Source organism: Engystomops pustulosus, unplaced genomic scaffold, assembly GCF_040894005.1.
Source record: "Engystomops pustulosus unplaced genomic scaffold, aEngPut4.maternal MAT_SCAFFOLD_238, whole genome shotgun sequence".
Taxonomy (NCBI): Eukaryota; Metazoa; Chordata; class Amphibia; order Anura; family Leptodactylidae; genus Engystomops; species Engystomops pustulosus.
The window spans coordinates 121,448-142,817 of NW_027285117.1; the positions used below are offsets into that span (position 1 = coordinate 121,448).

General features: G+C 51.7%; 1 protein-coding gene across 1 annotated transcript; it reads left to right on the top strand.

Moving 5' to 3' along the window:
* The first annotated feature begins 273 nt into the window (after positions 1 to 273).
* On the top strand, positions 274 to 20,309 carry LOC140110285 (CMRF35-like molecule 7). Its single transcript, XM_072132130.1, has 4 exons — positions 274 to 459; positions 1,216 to 1,287; positions 19,587 to 19,910; positions 20,074 to 20,309. The coding sequence occupies exons 2-4, from the start codon at positions 1,245 to 1,247 to the stop codon at positions 20,307 to 20,309; spliced, it is 603 nt and encodes a 200-aa protein (XP_071988231.1). The 5' UTR covers positions 274 to 459; positions 1,216 to 1,244.
* Positions 20,310 to 21,370: the final 1,061 nt, after the last annotated feature.

Sequence of the window (21,370 nt, forward strand, 5' to 3'; positions counted from 1 at the left end):
AATTTTTATAGCCATGAAAATACAGAAAACTCCTTGAACGTAAAGGTGAGTTCAGACTTTTGGTCTGTGCTGTATGTGTACAGTATATTCTGTCGGGACTTGAACCGGCGGACTCCACTGTTCCAGGCTTCAGCTCTACCAACTGAGCTATGCAGCTCTCTAGACAGCTCCAGTGCTGATCGTTGGCCTAGTTCTTGATCTTCCAGTTCCTGCTTCCCTGGCTTTGCTCCACCCCTTCCTTGATTGGACTTCCTATTTAAACCCAGCCTTGCCTACACTTCTTTGCAAGATTATTGTTCTTACAGCCTTTAGTCTCTCCTGCAACTGACTTCTCTATTGTGCAATGACCACTGGCTTCCTCCTGACGACAATACCTGCCTGCTCCGCTGTACTGCTAAGCTTCTCCTGTGTACTGACCTCAGGCTTTCACCGACTATGATTCCTACCTGCAATACCAAAGTAAGTTGCAACACTTAGACTCCAAAACCAGACTAAGATCATTACATATTCACTGCTGAAAATCATTTATATATGTGGTGTTTATTCACTGCTGGTATACTTCTGTACAGTGTATTCATTGCAGGCATATATGTATATGTGGTATATTCACTGCTTGTATAGACTTAGTTGTATGGTATATTTACTGCTGGTATAAATTTATGTGTATGAAATATTTACTGCTGGTATATATTTATATGTGGTATGTTCATTGTTGGTCAGTATTTTACAGGCATGTGGGTATCATAAATACGATATGGTGTATACAGCACATATATGTTGTGTTTAAATATATGTATGTGTTGGTATATTCTGAAGTTTAAGGATAGGAACAGTGGTGAGGGTTCAGGTATGGAGGTTCCTGATTCAAAGTTGGAATGGGGGCCTCTTGGAGTTCCCTAAACTGCTGACCATCTGAATGTGAGGCTTCAGTGCATAGTATAAGAAGTTCACACACAAATACTACACAGAGGGTCCTGGGTCTATAAGCAGGGACAAGTCTCAGGTGAGGGTCCAATAAAAAAGTGTCCTGGTGTAAGGGATGAAATAAGGGTCAAGTGTATGGGGAGACCAGAATGTATAAGTAGGAGGTGTGAGAAAGCTGCAGAGTAATTGGTTACACAGAGTAGGACTGTCTTACTGAAACTGACCACAATCTTCAGATCTCCTCCTGCGGCTTCAGACAGTGACATTTCCTGTGACTTGTGTCTCTGGTAGGTCAGACATCTGCAGCTCTGTCCTCCGAGATGAAACGACTTGTTCTTCTGCTGGGGTCTCTCCTTATACTGGGTAAGTGGTCTTCATTATCATAGATTTGGCTCTGAATGAAGTGATGAAAATGTATCTAGGTACTTTAATAAAGTTAAACCTCTGACCATGGTACGGGGGTGTCCTTGTGTACGAGGGTGTCCTTGTGTACGAGGGTGTCCTTGTGTACGAGGGTGTCCTTGTGTACGGGGGGGGCCTTGTGTACGAGGGTGGCCTTGTGTACGGGGGGGGCCTTGTGTACGAGAGGGGGCCTAGTGTACGGGGGTGGGGCCTTTGTGTACGGGGGGCCTTGTGTATGGGGGTGGGGCCTTTATGTACGGGGGCCTTGGGAAAGTATTCATCTGCCTTAACGTTTTCTATCTTTTAACACATTTCAGGCATCAAACATAAAGAGATAAAATTGTAATTCTTTAGTGAAGAATCAACAATAACTTGAACTAAATTTATTGGATATTTTAAAATGTTTGTACAAAATAAGAAACTGAGAAGTGGGGGGGGGGTGTAATATTATTTGCCCCTGTGGCTCTGCGCTTGAAAGATCAGGCCTCTATCAGTTCTGCACATGGAGAAATGAAATTCTTCTGGTTCTCCCCCCCCCACCCCCCTGCCCCCAATGTGTGACAGTGGGGATGGAGCCTGAAATGTGCCAAAAGGTGTTAGGACACACAGGACATGGCAGCTCGCTGTGTATGGGGGGTGTAGTCACAGAGAGGTCAGAGCGTCCATGCTGACCCTTGACCACTGCTGGCTATGATAGAAAGGTGTCAGAACACACAGGACATGGCAGCTCTCTGTGTATGGGGGGGTGTAGTCACAGAAGGGTCAGAGCACCCATGCTGCTGGCTATGATAGAAAGGTGTCAGGACACACAGGACATGGCAGCTCGCTGTGTATGGGGGGTGTAGTCACAGAGGGGTCAGAGCGCCCATGCTGACCCCTGACCACTGCTGGCTGTGATAGAAAGGTGTCAGGACACAGGACATGGCAGCTTGCTGTGTATGGGGGTGTAGTCACAGAGGGGTCAGAGCACCCATGCTGACCCCTGACCACTGCTGGCTGTGATAGAAAGGTGTCAGGACACACAGGACATGGCAGCTCGCTGTGTATGGGGATGTAGTCACAGAGGGGTCAGAGCACCCATGCTGACCCCTGAGCACTGCTGGCTATGATAGAAAGGTGTCAGGACACACAGGACATGGCAGCTCGCTTTAATTAGGAGGTATAGTCACAGAGGGGTCAGAGTACCCATGCTGACCCCTGACCACTTCTGGCTATGATAGAAAGGTGTCAGGACACAGGACATGGCAGCTCGCTGTGTAAGGGGGGTGTAGTCACAGAGAGGTCAGAGCGCCCATGCTGACCCCTGACCACTGATACCTGTAATAGAAAGGTGTCAGCACACAGGACATGGCAGCTCGCTGTGTATGGGGGTGTAGTCACAGAGGGGTCAGAGCGCCCATGCTGACCCCTGACCACTGCTGGCTATGATAGAAAGGTGTCAGGACACACAGGACATGGCAGCTCGCTGTGTATAGGGGTGTAGTCACAGATGGGTCAGAGCGCTCATGCTGATCCCTGACCACTGCTGGCTATGATAGAAAGGTGTCAGGACACACAGGACATGGCAGCTCGCTGAGTATGGGGGGTGTAGTCACAAAGGGGTCAGAGCGCTCATGCTGACCCCTGACCACTGCTGGCTATGATAGAAAGGTGTCAGGACACACAGGACATGGCAGCTCGCTGTGTATGGGGGGTGTAGTCACAGAGGGGTCAGAGCACCCATGCTGACCCCTGACCACTGCTGGCTATGATAGAAAGGTGTCAGGACACACAGGACATGGCAGCTCGCTGTGTATGGGGGATGTAGTCACAGAGGGGTCAGAGCACCCATGCTGACCACTGCTGGCTATGATAGAAAGGTGTCAGGACACACAGGACATGGCAGCTCGCTGTGTATGGGGGGTGTAGTCACAGAGAGGTCAGAGCACCCATGCTGACCCCTGACCACTGCTGGCTATGATAGAAAGGTGTCAGGACACACAGGACATGGCAGCTCGCTGTGTATGGGGGGTGTAGTCACAGAGGGGTCAGAGCGCCCATGCTGACCCCTGACCACTGCTGGCTATGATAGAAAGGTGTCAGGACACAGGACATGGCAGCTCGCTGTGTATGGGGGGTGTAGTCACAGAGAGGTCAGAACACCCATGCTGACCCCTGACCACTGCTGGCTATGATAGCAAGGTGTCAGGACACACAGGACATGGCAGCTCGCTGTGTATGGGGGTGTAGTCACAGAGGGGTCAGAGTATCCATGCTGACCCCTGACCACTGCTGGCTATGATAGAAAGGTGTCAGGACACACAGGACATGGCAGCTCTCTGTGTATGGGGGGTGTAGTCACAGAGAGTTTAGAGCACCCATGCTGACCCCTGACCACTGCTGGCTATGATAGAAAGGTGTCAGGACACACAGGACATGGGAGATCGCTGTGTATGGGGGGTGTAGTCACAAAGGGGTCAGAGCTCCCATGCTGACCCCTGACCACTGCTGGCTATGATAGAAAGGTGTCAGGACACACAGGACATGGGAGATCGCTGTGTATGGGGGGTGTAGTCACAAAGGGGTCAGAGCTCCCATGCTGACCCCTGACCACTGCTGGCTATGATAGAAAGGTGTCAGGACACACAGGACATGGCAGCTCGCTGTGTATGGGGGGTGTAGTCACAGAGAGTTTAGAGCACCCATGCTGACCCCTGACCACTGCTGGCTATGATAGAAAGGTGTCAGGACACACAGGACATGGCAGCTCGCTGTGTATGGGGGGTGTAGTCACAGAGAGGTCAAAGCACCCATGCTGACCCTTGACCACTGCTGGCTATGATAGAAAGGTGTCAGAACACACAGGACATGGCAGCTCTCTGTGTATGGGGGGGTGTGGTCACAGAAGGGTCAGAGCACCCATGCTGCTGGCTATGATAGAAAGGTGTCAGGACACACAGGACATGGCAGCTCGCTGTGTGTGGGGGGTGTAGTCACAGAGGGGTCAGAGCGCTCATGCTGACCCCTGACCACTGCTGGCTATGATAGAAAGGTGTCAGGACACACAGGACATGGCAGCTCGCTGTGTGTGGGGGGTGTAGTCACAGAGGGGTCAGAGCGCTCATGCTGACCCCTGACCACTGCTGGCTATGATAGAAAGGTGTTAGGACACACAGGACATGGCAGCTCGCTGTGTATGGGGGTGTAGTGACAGAGGGGTCAGAGCGCCCATGCTGACCCCGGACCACTGCTGGCTATGATAGAAAGGTGTCAGGACACAGGACATGGCAGCTCGCTGTGTATGGGGGGTGTAGTCACAGAGAGGTCAGAGCGCCCATGCTGACCCCTGATCACTGCTGGCTATGATAGAAAGGTGTCAGGACACACAGGACATGGCAGCTCGCTGTGTATGGGGTGTAGTCACAGTGAGGTCAGAGCTCCCATGCTGACCCCTGACCACTGCTGGCTATGATAGAAAGGTGTTAGGACACACAGGACATGGCAGCTCGCTGTGTATGGGGGTGTAGTGACAGAGGGGTCAGAGCGCCCATGCTGACCCCTGACCACTGCTGGCTATGATAGAAAGTTGTCAGGACACAGGACATGGCAGCTCACTGTGTATGGGGGTGTAGTCACAGAGGGGTCAGAGCACCCATGCTGACCCCTGACCACTGCTGGCTATGATAGAAAGGTGTAAGGACACACAGGACATCGCAGCTCGCTGTGTATGGGGGGTGTAGTCACAGAGGGGTCAGAGCCCCCATGCTGACCCCTGACCACTGCTGGCTGTGATAGAAAGGTGTCAGGACACACAGGACATGGCAGCTCGCTGTGTATGGGGGATGTAGTCACAGAGGGGTCAGAGCACCCTTGCTGACCCCTGAGCACTGCTGGCTATGATAGAAAGGTGTCAGGACACACAGGACATGGCAGCTCGCTGTGTATGGGGGGTGTAGTCACAAAGGGGTCAGAGCACTCATGCTGACCCCTGATCCCTGCTGGCTATGATAGAAAGGTGTCAGGACACACAGGACATGGCAGCTCACTGTGTGTGGGGGGTGTAGTCACAGAGGGGTCAGAGCGCTCATGCTGACCCCTGACCACTGCTGGCTATGATAGAAAGGTGTCAGGACACACAGGACATGGCAGCTCGCTGTGTATGGGGGGTGTAGTCACAGAGAGGTCAGAGCGCCCATGCTGACCCCTGACCACTGCTGGCTAAGATAGAAAGGTGTCAGGACACACAGGACATGGCAGCTCGCTGTGTATGGGGGGTCTAGTCACAGAGGGGTCAGAGCACCCATGCTGACCCTTGACCACTGCTGGCTATGATAGAAAGGTGTCAGAACACACAGGACATGGCAGCTCGCTGTGTATGGGGGGTGTAGTCACAGAGGGGTCAGAGTGCCCATGCTGACCCCTGACCACTGCTGGCTATGATAGAAAGGTGTCAGGACACAGGACATGGCAGCTCGCTGTGTATGGGGGGTGTAGTCACAGAGGGATCAGAGCGCCCATGCTGACCCCTGACCACTGCTGGCTATGATAGAAAGGTGTCAGGACACACAGGACATGGCAGCTCGCTGTGTATGGGGGGGTGTAGTCACAGAAGGGTCAGAGCACCCATGCTGACCCCTGACCACTGCTGGCTATGATAGAAAGGTGTCAGGACACAGGACATCGGTGTAGAGAGACCAAAAGCAGAAGGCGCACGACAAGACAGGATAATGGTTCCAAATAGGTTTTCCTTTTTATTGAATCGTCAAGGGTACACAGAGGATACACAACGCGTTTCGGGGAACTGTGGTCCCCTTTTTCAAGTGGATAAAAAATCTGTGGGTTGGCGAAGTACAAAAGGGTATATACATATATATATATATATATATATAAAGAATTATGTGCAGACATAAGTTTGGTATATGGAAGGAATAAACATACATACATAAATAGGGCATGGATCTTATTATATAAAAGAATAATTACATATATATACACACAATACACGAATATATATGACAAAGGTATCACGTATCTATATATATTGATAAAATATGGAAATATCATAAGGGATACCAATTCGCCCCTTGGTTAAAAATCAATAAATAAATAAATAAATGGATGTATGAATAATTAAATAAATAAATAAATTAATAAATTAATTTGTGATATAATCATAGTATATAATCATATGGAGATATAATCAGGGGTACCGATTAACCCCTTAGTTAAAAATCAATATAAGTAAATATATGATATAGTGCTGGATTGAGAAGTCGATAGATGAATTAGTTAGTTGGTGCCTGAATAGATAAGTTGATATAATTTAAGATAGGGACACTGGAGTTCCTTAAGTCTAGTCTTAAGCTCAATTTCCACCAAGCAGAGAGTAATGGGTATAATGATCGGGCTTACCGATCGGGCTTACCAGTCGCTGGAGGGGTGCACGGGCGCTCCAGTGTGTGCGCGCGCCAGAGTGCCTGCTGATTAAAAAGCCAGCGATGCTTCTGTTGGAGGCGGGTGAGCGCGGACTTGTGCGCATGCGCACTCGCTGTAGTATGATGTTTCGCGTGCTCTAAAGTTCACGCGGGTTCGTGCGCAAGCGCATTCGTTGTGAGGGCACCAAAAATATGGCGTCCCGCGATGTGGCGTCATGTGTTATGTATACAACACAATGCTGATTAGGTGATGTATTAGGATTAGGATTAGTTTTAGGATTTAGTAGAAGCTTGTCTAGTTAAAAGATGTTGATTGAAAAATGTGTATTTATAATAAAGAAAGGATAAATGAGTGAAATGGATGCATGAATTACGGTGTATTGAATAAATAATTAGCTGAATGACTAAATGGATGCATGAATTATAGTAATTAAGGTATATTAATATATGAATTAAGATTGTAGTTGCATAGTATAAGTTATAAATTATGGTTGGTACATCAATTAGTTATCAGAAGGGGAGGGGGGAAAAAGGGTGATGGTGTTAGAAGTTTTCTTCAAACATTTCATTAAGTCCTGCTGGATGTAGGCTGTTTAATTTGAAGATCCAATACATTTCGCGTTTTCGTAATTTTTGGAAGCGATCACTGCTATCGACGGGTATAAATTCGATGGGTGTGACTGTGAATGCTGAGAAGTCTTTATCATGACAGGCTAAAGCATGTTTAGAGACACTGGGGGTCATTTACTAAGGGCCCGATTCGCGTTTTCCCGACGTGTTACCCAAATATTTCCGTTTTGCGCCGATTGTACCTGAATTGCCCCGGGTTTTTGGCGCACGCATTCGGAATTTGGCGCATCGGCGCCGGCATGCGCGCGACGGAAATCGGGGGGCGTGGCCGAACGAAAACCCGACGTATTCGGAAAAACCGCCGCATTTAAAAAAAAAATTGTGTCGCGAAAATTTCACTCACCTTCATCCTGGGTAGGCCGGTGTATTTCGAGGCATTCCAGCGGACTTCAGCGCAGCAGCGCCACCTGGTGGACGGCGGAGGAACTGCATTGATGAATCCCGGCCGGACCCGAATCCAGCGCAGAGAATGCGCCGCTGGATCGCGAACGGACCAGGTAAGTAAATGTGCCCCACTATGTTTAGTATAGCCGTTTGTGACTTTGCTTCTGTGTCCGTTCATTCTAATGCGTAAAGTTAGGCAGGTACGGCCTACATACTGTAGCCCGCACGTGCATTCCATTAGGTATATAACATAAGTAGATGAACAATTGAGGAACTGATGGATTTTGAAGGTTTCTCCAGTTTGATTGCTGGTGAAAGAGTTCTTCCGATGTTGGATGTTCAGGCAGCATTTACAGTTCGTACGGCCACATTTGAAGCTGCCCGTTGTTTGTGGGAAGAGGGAAGTCGTTTTAGTCTTGTTTTTCCTTCCCCGTAGTTTCGTTGGGGCTAGTATGCCTTTTAGTGTCTGTGATCGCCTATAAATTATTTTGGGCTGTCTGGGTAAATTTTTGTTTAAAAAGGGGTCATTTTGTAGTATGGGCCAATGCTTTTTCAGGATGTTTGCGAGGGTTAGATGGTTATTATTATAAGTCGTAATGAAAACTGGACAGTTGTTGGGTGGTGATTCCTGGGTGGGTTTTTGGCTTGAATGGGATGGTTGAAGGCATTCAGCTTGTGTGAGATTAAGGGCCCAGTCAAAAGCTGCTTCAACAAGGGGTTTCGGAAAATTCTTCTCTTTGAATCTCCTTTTTAGGATTAAACTCTGTTTTTTAAACGTGTTAGTTTCTGTACAATTTTTTCGGATCCTCCTGAATTGACTAAACGGGATGTTGCTTTTCCATTTGTTGTGGTGTGCACTACCATAGTCTAGGTAGCTATTGGTGTCTACCGTTTTGAAGTGGGTGCTAGTAATGATCCGGTCGTTTTCTATGGATAGGTGTAAGTCCAGGAATTCGAGTTCGGTTGGGGAGGAAGTGGCAGTGAAGGATAGACCTAAATCGTTATTGTTGAGATGGTTAATGAATTGATCAATGGCAGTAGCGGGGCCGTTCCAGATTATGAGTAAGTCATCGATATAACGTTTGTACAGTACAATGTTGGATTGCCAGGTGTTGTTATTGTAAATCAGATCTTCCTCGAATTTACCCATGTATAGGTTCGCGAAGCTAGGGGCAAACCGTGTCCCCATAGCCGTGCCTTTTATTTGTCTGTAGATGGTGTTCTGGAAGGAGAAATAGTTATGGGTTAGTATGTAGTTAATTGCTTCTATGACAAAGGTGCTCTGTTGGGTGGGCATTGTGGGATCTTGGTCTAGGTAATATTGCACAGCTTCAAGGCCCTTTTTGTGGGGAATATTGGAATAAAGGACTGTGACGTCCAAGGATAACCACATGTATGTGGATTCCCATTTGATTTCCTCCAGTGCTAATAAAACACTTGTGGAGTCTCGTAGGTAAGAGTCCAGTTGGGTGACGTGTTTCTGCAATAAGACATCTACATAGTGTGAGAGATTGCAGGTGAGAGATGAAATTCCTGAGATGATGGGTCTACCGGGTGGGTTTTTTGTGCACTTGTGAACTTTCGGAAGGTGGTAAAATGTTGGGGTAATTGGAGTATCTAGCCAGATGTAATTTCTTTCTTTCTTGTTTATGACGCCGGATGTGGTGGCTTTATTCAGTAATCATATATATCATATATCATATATTTACTTATATTGATTTTTAACTAAGGGGTTAATCGGTACCCCTGATTATATCTCCATATGATTATATACTATGATTATATCACAAATTAATTTATTAATTAATTTATTTATTTAATTATTCATTCATCCATTTATTTATTTATTTATTGATTTTTAACCAAGGGGCGAATTGGTATCCCTTATGATATTTCCATGTTTTATCAATATATATAGATACGTGATACCTTTGTCATATATATTCGTGTATTGTGTGTATATATATGTAATTATTCTTTTATATAATAAGATCCATGCCCTATTTATGTATGTATGTTTATTCCTTCCATATACCAAACTTATGTCTGCACATAATTCTTTATATATATATATATGTATATACCCTTTTGTACTTCGCCAACCCACAGATTTTTTATCCACTTGAAAAAGGGGACCACAGTTCCCCGAAACGCGTTGTGTATCCTCTGTGTACCCTTGACGATTCAATAAAAAGGAAAACCTATTTGGAACCATTATCCTGTCTTGTCGTGCGCCTTCTGCTTTTGGTCTCTCTACACCGACTCTATCACTCCAGCCGAACTAGCACCTCGTGTCTGGACACCCCAATTACGCTGGCTGCACCTCGACCCCAATTAAGACCCGATATGCCAATACGAGAGTTGTGCCTTATGGTTAAGCACAACTAAACCAGGTAAGCGACTGTCTAACCACGTCTGAAACCCTGAATCAACGTTATCACCCTATGAGCGCTGTTGTGTCCCTTGTTCGCTATCTTAGGACACAGGACATGGCAGCTTGCTGTGTATGGGGGTGTAGTCACAGAGGGGTCAGAGCACCCATGCTGACCCCTGACCACTGCTGGCTATGATAGAAAGGTGTCAGGACACACAGGACATGGCAGCTCGCTGTGTATGGGGGTGTAGTCACAGAGGGGTCAGAGCACCCATGCTGACCCCTGAGCACTGCTGGCTATGATAGAAAGGTGTCAGGACACACAGGACATCGCAGCTCGCTGTGTATGGGGGTGTAGTCACAGAGGGGTCAGAGCGCCCCTGCTGACCCCTGACCACTGCTGGCTATGATAGAAAGGTGTCAGGACACACAGGACATGGCAGCTCGCTGTGTATGGAGGGTGTAGTCACAGAGGGGTCAGAGCGCCCCTGCTGACCCCTGACCACTGCTGGCTATGATAGAAAGGTGTCAGGACACAGGACATGGCAGCTCGCTGTGTATGGGGGGTGTAGTCACAGAGGGGTCAGAGCGCCCATGCTGACCCCTGACCACTGCTGGCTATGATAGAAAGGTGTCAGGACACACAGGACATGGCAGCTCGCTGTGTGTGGGGGGTGTAGTCACAGAGGGGTCAGAGCGCCCATGCTGACCCCTGACCACTGCTGGCTATGATAGAAAGGTGTCAGGACACACAGGACATGGCAGCTCGCTGTGTATGGGGGGTGTAGTCACAGAGGGGTCAGAGCGCCCATGCTGACCCCTGACCACTGCTGGCTATGATAGAAAGGTGTCAGGACACACAGGACATGGCAGCTCGCTGTGTATGGGGAGTGTAGTCACAAAGGGGTCAGAGCGCTCATGCTGACCCCTGACCCCTGCTGGCTATGATAGAAAGGTGTCAGGACACATGGGACATGGCAGCTCGCTGTGTATAGGGGGTGTAGTCACAGAGGGGTCAGAGCGCCCATGCTGACCCCTGACCACTACTGGCTATGATAGAAAGGTGTCAGGACACACAGGACATGGCAGCTCACTGTGTGTGGGGGGTGTAGTCACAGAAGGGTCAGAGCACCCATGCTACTGGCTATGATAGAAAGGTTTCAGGACACACAGGACATGGCAGCTCGCTGTGTATGGGGGTGTAGTCACAGAGTGGTCAGAGCGCCCATGCTGACCCCTGACCACTGCTGGCTATGATAGAAAGGTGTCAGGACACAGGACATGGCAGCTTGCTGTGTATGGGGGTGTAGTCACAGAGGGGTCAGAGCACCCATGCTGACCCCTGACCACTGCTGGCTGTGATAGAAAGGTGTCAGGACACACAGGACATGGCAGCTCGCTGTGTATGGGGGTGTAGTCACAGAGGGGTCAGAGCGCCCATGCTGACCCCTGACCACTGCTGGCTATGATAGAAAGGTGTCAGGACACAGGACATGGCAGCTCACTGTGTATGGGGGTGTAGTCACAGAGGGGTCAGAGCGCCCATGCTGACCCCTGACCACTGCTGGCTATGATAGAAAGGTGTCAGGACACACAGGACATGGCAGCTCGCTGTGTATGGGGATGTAGTCACAGAGGGGTCAGAGCACCCATGCTGACCCCTGAGCACTGCTGGCTATGATAGAAAGGTGTCAGGACACACAGGACATCGCAGCTCGCTGTGTATGGGGGTGTAGTCACAGAGGGGTCAGAGCGCCCATGCTGACCCCTGACCACTGCTGGCTATGATAGAAAGGTGTCAGGACACACAGGACATGGCAGCTCGCTGTGTATGGGGGTGTAGTCACAGAGGGGTCAGAGCGCCCATGCTGACCCCTGACCACTGCTGGCTATGATAGAAAGGTGTCAGGACACAGGACATGGCAGCTCACTGTGTATGGGGGTGTAGTCACAGAGGGGTCAGAGCGCCCATGCTGACCCCTGACCACTGCTGGCTATGATAGAAAGGTGTCAGGACACACAGGACATGGCAGCTCGCTGTGTATGGGGATGTAGTCACAGAGGGGTCAGAGCACCCATGCTGACCCCTGAGCAATGCTGGCTATGATAGAAAGGTGTCAGGACACACAGGACATCGCAGCTCGCTGTGTATGGGGGTGTAGTCACAGAGGGGTCAGAGCGCCCATGCTGACCCCTGACCACTGCTGGCTATGATAGAAAGGTGTCAGGACACACAGGACATGGCAGCTCGCTGTGTATGGGGGGTGTAGTCACAGAGGGGTCAGAGCGCCCATGCTGACCCCTGACCACTGCTGGCTATGATAGAAAGGTGTCAGGACACACAGGACATGGCAGCTCGCTGTGTATGGGGAGTGTAGTCACAAAGGGGTCAGAGCGCTCATGCTGACCCCTGACCCCTGCTGGCTATGATAGAAAGGTGTCAGGACACATGGGACATGGCAGCTCGCTGTGTATAGGGGGTGTAGTCACAGAGGGGTCAGAGCGCCCATGCTGACCCCTGACCACTACTGGCTATGATAGAAAGGTGTCAGGACACACAGGACATGGCAGCTCACTGTGTGTGGGGGGTGTAGTCACAGAGGGGTCAGAGCGCTCATGCTGACCCCTGACCACTGCTGGCTATGATAGAAAAGTGTCAGGACACACAGGACATGGCAGCTCGCTGTGTATGGGGGGAGTAGTCACAGAGAGGTCAGAGCACCCATGCTGACCCTTGACCACTGCTGGCTATGATAGAAAGGTGTCAGGACACAGGACATGGCAGCTCGCTGTGTATGGGGGGGTGTAGTCACAGAAGGGTCAGAGCACCCATGCTACTGGCTATGATAGAAAGGTTTCAGGACACACAGGACATGGCAGCTCGCTGTGTATGGGGGGGTGTAGTCACAGAAGGGTCAGAGCACCCATGCTACTGGCTATGATAGAAAGGTTTCAGGACACACAGGACATGGCAGCTCGCTGTGTATGGGGGTGTAGTCACAGAGTGGTCAGAGCGCCCATGCTGACCCCTGACCACTGCTGGCTATGATAGAAAGGTGTCAGGACACAGGACATGGCAGCTTGCTGTGTATGGGGGTGTAGTCACAGAGGGGTCAGAGCACCCATGCTGACCCCTGACCACTGCTGGCTGTGATAGAAAGGTGTCAGGACACACAGGACATGGCAGCTCGCTGTGTATGGGGATGTAGTCACAGAGGGGTCAGAGCACCCATGCTGACCCCTGACCACTGCTGGCTATGATAGAAAGGTGTCAGGACACAGGACATGGCAGCTCGCTGTGTATGGGGGGTGTAGTCACAGAGAGGTCAGAGCGCCCATGCTGACCCCTGACCACTGCTGGCTATGATAGAAAGGTGTCAGGACACAGGACATGGCAGCTCGCTGTGTATGGGGGTGTAGTCACAAAGGGGTCAGAGCGCTCATGCTGACCCCTGACCACTGCTGGCTATGATAGAAAGGTGTCAGGACACACAGGACAAGGCAGCTCGCTGTGTGTGGGGGGTGTAGTCACAGAGGGGTCAGAGCACCCATGCTGACCCCTGACCAATGCTGGCTATGATAGAAAGGTGTCAGGACACACAGGACACGGCAGCTCGCTGTGCATGGGGGTGTAGTCACAGAGGGGTCAGAGCGCCCATGCTGACCCCTGACCACTGCTGGCTATGATAGAAAGGTGTCAGGACACACAGGACATGGCAGCTCGCTGTGTATGGGGGGTGTAGTCACAGAGAGTTTAGAGCACCCATGCTGACCCCTGACCACTGCTGGCTATGATAGAAAGGTGTCAGGACACACAGGACACGGCAGCTCGCTGTGTATGGGGGTGTAGTCACAGAAGGGTCAGAGCACCCATGCTACTGGCTATGATAGAAAGGTTTCAGGACACACAGGACATGGCAGCTCGCTGTGTATGGGGGGGTGTAGTCACAGAAGGGTCAGAGCACCCATGCTACTGGCTATGATAGAAAGGTTTCAGGACACACAGGACATGGCAGCTCGCTGTGTATGGGGGTGTAGTCACAGAGTGGTCAGAGCGCCCATGCTGACCCCTGACCACTGCTGGCTATGATAGAAAGGTGTCAGGACACAGGACATGGCAGCTTGCTGTGTATGGGGGTGTAGTCACAGAGGGGTCAGAGCACCCATGCTGACCCCTGACCACTGCTGGCTGTGATAGAAAGGTGTCAGGACACACAGGACATGGCAGCTCGCTGTGTATGGGGATGTAGTCACAGAGGGGTCAGAGCACCCATGCTGACCCCTGACCACTGCTGGCTATGATAGAAAGGTGTCAGGACACAGGACATGGCAGCTCGCTGTGTATGGGGGGTGTAGTCACAGAGAGGTCAGAGCGCCCATGCTGACCCCTGACCACTGCTGGCTATGATAGAAAGGTGTCAGGACACAGGACATGGCAGCTCGCTGTGTATGGGGGTGTAGTCACAAAGGGGTCAGAGCGCTCATGCTGACCCCTGACCACTGCTGGCTATGATAGAAAGGTGTCAGGACACACAGGACATGGCAGCTCGCTGTGTATGGGGGGTGTAGTCACAGAGAGTTTAGAGCACCCATGCTGACCCCTGACCACTGCTGGCTATGATAGAAAGGTGTCAGAACACACAGGACATTGCAGCTCGCTGTGTATGGCGGGTGTAGTCACAGAGGGGTCAGAGCACCCATGCTGACCCCTGACCACTGCTGGCTATGATAGAAAGGTGTCAGGACACACAGGACATGGCAGCTCGCTGTGTATGGGAGATGTAGTCACAGAAGGGTCAGAGCGCTCATGCTGACCCCTGACCACTGCTGGTTATGATAGAAAGGTGTCAGGACACAGGACATGGCAGCTCGCTGTGTATCAGGGGTGTAGTCACAGAAGGGTCAGAGCACCCATGCTGCTGGCTATGATAGAAAGGTTTCAGGACACACAGGACATGGCAGCTCGCTGTGTATGGGGGGTGTAGTCACAGAGGGGTCAGAGCGCCCATGCTGACCCCTGACCACTGCTGGCTATGATAAAAAGGTGTCAGGACACAGGACATGGCAGCTTGCTGTGTATGGGGGTGTAGTCACAGAGGGGTCAGAGCACCCATGCTGACCCCTGACCACTGCTGGCTGTGATAGAAAGGTGTCAGGACACACAGGACATGGCAGCTCGCTGTGTATGGGGATGTAGTCACAGAGGGGTCAGAGAACCCATGCTGACCCCTGACCACTGCTGGCTATGATAGAAAGGTGTCAGGACACACTGGACATGACAGCTCGCTGTGTATGGGGGGTGTAGTCACAGAGAGGTCAGAGCCTCCATGCTGACCCTTGACCACTGCTGGCTATGATAGAAAGGTGTCAGAACACACAGGACATGGCAGCTCTCTGTGTATGGGGGGTGTAGTCACAGAGAGGTCAGAGCGCCCATGCTGACCCCTGACCACTGCTGGCTATGATAGAAAGGTGTCAGGACACACAGGACATGACAGCTCGCTGTGTATGGGGGGTGTAGTCACAGAGGGGTCAGAGCACCCATGCTGACCCCTGACCACTGCTGGCTATGATAGAAAGGTGTCAGGACACACAGGACACGGCAGCTCGCTGTGTATGGGGGTGTAGTCACAGAGGGGTCAGAGCGCTCATGCTGACCCCTGACCACTGCTGGCTATGATAGAAAGGTGTCAGGACACACAGGACATGGCAGCTCGCTGTGTATGGGGGGTGTAGTCACAGAGAGTTTAGAGCACCCATGCTGACCCCTAACCCCTGCTGGCTATGATAGAAAGGTGTCAGGACACACAGGACATGGCAGCTCGCTGTGTATGGGGGATGTAGTCACAGAGGGGTCAGAGCGCCCATGCTGACCCCTGACCACTGCTGGCTATGATAGAAAGGTGTCAGGACACACAGGACACGGCAGCTCGCTGTGTATGGGGGTGTAGTCACAGAGGGGTCAGAGCGCCCATGCTGACCCCTGACAACTGCTGGCTATGATAGAAAGGTGTCAGAACACACAGGACATTGCAGCTCGCTGTGTATGGGGGGTGTAGTCACAGAGGGGTCAGAGCACCCATGCTGACCCCTGACCACTGCTGGCTATGATAGAAAGGTGTCAGGACACACAGGACATGGCAGCTCGCTGTGTATGGGGGATGTAGTCACAGAAGGGTCAGAGCGCTCATGCTGACCCCTGACCACTACTGGCTATGATAGAAAGGTGTCAGGACACAGGACATGGCAGCATGCTGTGTATCGGGGGTGTAGTCACAAAGGGGTCACAGCGCTCATGCTGATCCCTGACCACTGCTGGCTATGATAGAAAGGTGTCAGGACACACAGGACATGGCAGCTCGCTGTTTATGGGGGTGTAGTCACAAAGGGGTCAGAGCGCTCATGCTGACCCCTGACCACTGCTGGCTATGATAGAAAGGTGTCAGGACACACAGGACATGACAGCTCGCTGTGTGTGGGGGGTGTAGTCACAGAGGGGTCAGAGCGCTCATGCTGACCCCTGACCACTGCTGGCTATGATAGAAAGGTGTCAGGACACACAGGACATGGCAGCTCGCTGTGTGTGGGGGGTGTAGTCACAGAGGGGTCAGAGCGCTCATGCTGACCCCTGACCACTGCTGGCTATGATAGAAAGGTGTCAGGACACACAGGACATGGCAGCTCGCTGTGTATGGGGGGTGTAGTCACAGAGGGGTCAGAGCACCCATGCTGACCCCTGACCACTGCTGGCTATGATAGAAAGGTGTCAGGACACACAGGACATGGCAGCTCACTGTGTATGGGGGTGTAGTCACAGAGGGGTCAGAGCGCCCATGCTGACCCCTGACCACTGCTGGCTATGATAGAAAGGTGTCAGGACACAGGACATGGCAGCTCGCTGTGTATGTGGGGGTAGTCACAGAGGGGTCAGAGCGCCCATGCTGACCCCTGACCACTGCTGGCTATGATAGAAAGGTGTCAGGACACAGGACATGGCAGCTCGCTGTGTATGGGGGATGTAGTCACATAAGGGTCAGAGCGCTCATGCTGACCCCTGACCACTGCTGGCTATGATAGAAAGGTGTCAGGACACAGGACATGGTAGCTCGCTGTGTATGGGGGTGTAGTCACAGAGAGGTCAGAGCACCCATGCTGACCCCTGACCACTACTGGTTTTGATAGAAAGGTGTCAGGACACAGGACATGGCAGCTCGCTGTGTATCGGGGGTGTAGTCACAGAGAGGTCAGAGTGCCCATGCTGACCCCTAACCCCTTCTGGCTATGATAGAAAGGTGTCAGGACACACAGGACATGGCAGCTCGCTGTGTATGGGGGATGTAGTCACAGAGGGGTCAGAGCGCCCATGCTGACCCCTGACCACTACTGGCTATGATAGAAAGTTATCAGGACACACAGGCATGGCAGCACGCTGTGTATGGGGTGTAGTCACAGAGAGGTCAGAGCGCCCATGCTGACCCCTGACCACTGCTGGTTATGATAGAAAGGTGTCAGGACACAGGACATGGCAGCTCGCTGTGTATGGGGGTGTAGTCACAGAGGGGTCAGAGCGCTCATGCTGACCCCTGACCACTGCTGGCTATGATAGAAAGGTGTCAGGACACACAGGACATGGCAGCTCACTGTGTATGGGGGTGTAGTCACAGAGGGATCAGAGCGCCCATGCTGACCCCTGACCACTGCTGGCTATGGTAGAAAGGTGTCAGGACACACAGGACATGGCAGCTCGCTGTGTATGGGGGGTGTAGTCACAGAGGGGTCAGAGCGCCCATGCTGACCCCTGACCACTGCTGGTTATGATAGAAAGGTGTCAGGACACAGGACATGGCAGCTCGCTGTGTATGGGGGGTGTAGTCACAGAGGGGTCAGAGCGCTCATGCTGACCCCTGACTACTGCTGGCTATGATAGAAAGGTGTCAGGACACAGGACATGGCAGCTCGCTGTGTATGGGGGGGTAGTCACAGAGGGGTCAGAGCGCCCATGCTAACCCCTGCTGGCTATGATAGAAAGGTGTCAGGACACACAGGACATGGCAGCTCACTGTGTATGGGGGATTTAGTCACAGAAGGGTCAGAGCGCTCATGCTGACCCCTGACCACTACTGGCTATGATAGAAAGGTGTCAGGACACAGGACATGGCAGCTCGCTGTGTATCGGGGATGTAGTCACAGAGGGGTCAGAGCGCCCATGCTGACCTCTGACCACTACTGGTTATGATAGAAAGGTGTCAGGTCACACAGGCATGGCAGCACGCTGTGTATGGGGGTGTAGTCACAGAGAGGTCAGAGCGCCCATGCTGACCCCTGACCACTACTGGCTATGATAGAAAGGTGTCAGGACACAGGACATGGCAGCTCGCTGTGTATGGGGGGTGTAGTCACAGAGGGGTCAGAGCGCTCATGCTGACCCCTGACCACTGCTGGCTATGATAGAAAGGTGTCAGGACACACAGGACATGGCAGCTCGCTGTGTATGGGGGGTGTAGTCACAGAGGGGTCAAAGCGCTCATGCTTACCCCTGACCACTGCTGGCTATGATAGAAAGGTGTCAGGACACACAGGACATGGCAGCTCGCTGTGTATGGGGGGTGTAGTCACAGAGGGGTCAGAGCACCCATGCTGACCCCTGACCACTGCTGGCTATGATAGAAAGGTGTCAGGACACAGGACATGGCAGCTCGCTGTGTATGGGGGGTGTAGTCACAGAGGGGTCAGAGCCTCCATGCTGACCCCTGACCACTGCTGGCTATGATAGAATGGTGTCAGGACACACAGGACATGGCAGCTCGCTGTATATGAGGGGTGTAGTCACAGAGGGGTCAGAGTGCCCATGCTGACCCCTGACCACTGCTGGTTATGATAGAAAGGTGTCAGGACACAGGACATGGCAGCTCGCTGTGTATGGGGGTGTAGTCACAGAGGGGTCAGAGTGCCCATGCTGACCCCTGACCACTGCTGGCTATGATAGAAAGGTGTCAGGACACACAGGACATGGCAGCTCCCTGTGTATGGGGGGTGTAGTCACAGAGGGGTCAGAGCGCTCATGCTGACCCCTGACCACTGCTGGCTATGATAGAAAGGTGTCAGGACACACAGGACATGGCAGCTCCCTGTGTATGGGGGGTGTAGTCACAGAGGGGTCAGAGCGCCCATGCTGACCCCTGACCACTGCTGGCTATGATATAAAGGTGTCAGGACACAGGACATGGCAGCTCACTGTGTATGGGGGTGTAGTCACCGAGGGGTCAGAGCGCCCATGCTGACCCCTGACCACTGCTGGCTATGATAGAAAGGTGTCAGGACACACAGGACATGGCAGCTCGCTGTGTATGGGGGTGTAGTCACAGAGGGGTCAGAGCGCCCATGCTTATCCATGACCACTTCAATCAGATGGCTGGATAGACTCACCCACAATCTTTTCTCTTCCTGAATATATATAGGTGTGTGGAGTCTCTCTGGCCCCGGTGACATCAGTGTCCATCATGGAGAAACTTTAGTGGTCACATGTTCCTATAATAGTAACTTTGACAATTACAAGAAGTACTGGTGCAGAGGAGATGGGAGGAGCTCCTGTCATATCATAGTCCAATCCCAGGACTGTGGGACGGAGGGCTGCAGGGCCTCCATGGTGGATGATCCCAGATCACACAGATTTAATGTCACCATGGTCAAGATGAGACCTGAAGATTCTGACACCTATCAGTGTGGGATTGAAAGACATGGACTGGACCTCATGACCCCAATGAAAGTCTCTGTCCTCCCAGGTAACAGCCAAAACCAGTGCACAGGTCACAGCCCCGCCCCTGCCTGTATCTCATGTGTGAGTGGTCATCACAGCCGTGGTACCTAGTCTTCTGGGCTTCCATCTGCCACCAGATCCTCCAGCATTCTGGTGCTGTTTTATGTCTCATTGATTTTTCTCTGCAGGTATCTGTCGGAAGTCCTCTCTCTGGGAGCCTCTCGTCGTCTTTCCTGTCGATTTTGACCATATCAGAGAGAAGGAAGAGGTTGAAGTTTATTGTCAGGAGAAGTTTGAGAGAAGAAGGTTCCTTCTAAAATGCAAGCATGTCAACCATACATTTGAGCTTCAGACAAAGGACCTGACACCGTGCAAAAGTGAGAAGCGCACCTACACGTGGCAGGATCTACAACCCCTGATATAGTTGCCACCAGTGTTGGACTGCAGAGCGTAGGGTCCAACACTAAAACATGTTCATGAGGCCACCACAGAACAGCTACATGCAAATATTTCATAGATGATATACAGCTGGCTCTCTAGCCCTTACGTGGACTGTTGTGGTCCTAGGAGGTCTGTCAGTAACCTGCTGACATGAATAAATGTCCTGTGGTGTACTCCTGACAAATTAGGGAAGGTGCACCTGGACTGGTGAATGCTGTTTCCAGTTTAGTCTCTGCACTACAGGGTTAACTTAGCACTTTATAGAGCTGGGTGTTGCTCGAGTGTTTTCTCCTTCTACTTCCTGGATGACCCCCTTGTTGCGGCTCTTAGCGCCCGTGTTATAGCGGAGGGTTGGCTGGCTCAGGTTCTTTTGCCTGATGTCCCAGCTTCCATCTGCCCTGGCTCTCCACCCATTGTCAACCCCCCCACCCTGGCCCTGCCCCAGGTACCTGCTCCTGTGTCTTTATGGCATACTTGGCCCTGTTGCACTGATGCAGTTATGGCCTTGGGGGTGGGGCTTCCGTCCCCAGGACTAGTTTTATCCAGTCCCAGGCGTGCACAGCATATGTAAGCTCCATGTCCCTGGGCATTTACTATGGGAGCCATAACATCTGCCCAATCCTCCACTGACACCCCCACCTTCTCAGGAGGTTGTGGGGTTTACCAGTGAACCTACTGGCGTTTCTGCTGGGCTGGATGCCCCTGCTATGCTCTTTGCTGCCTCGCCTGGTCAGGGCCTGGTGGAATCAGGAGTGCAGGAACATGTTCTCTCTGCTACTCCTCTGTCTGCTCCCTCTCTGCATTATGGGTTGTCCGCATGGGCTCCCAGTACTATACCTCCTCCATCCTGCCACCGGTCCTGGTGCACTACGCGCTCTTCACTGTCATCCTCCTGAGAGAACCGCCGGTGCAGTCGCCGCAGCTCTGCGGAGCATTTTTCGCAGAACAGTGGCCGTTCCAGGACGTCTAGAACTCAGCGGAGATCCAGAGCGTCCAGGGTGCGCTCCCTGTCTTCTCGGGTGGTTTGAGACCCTAATCGAGGCC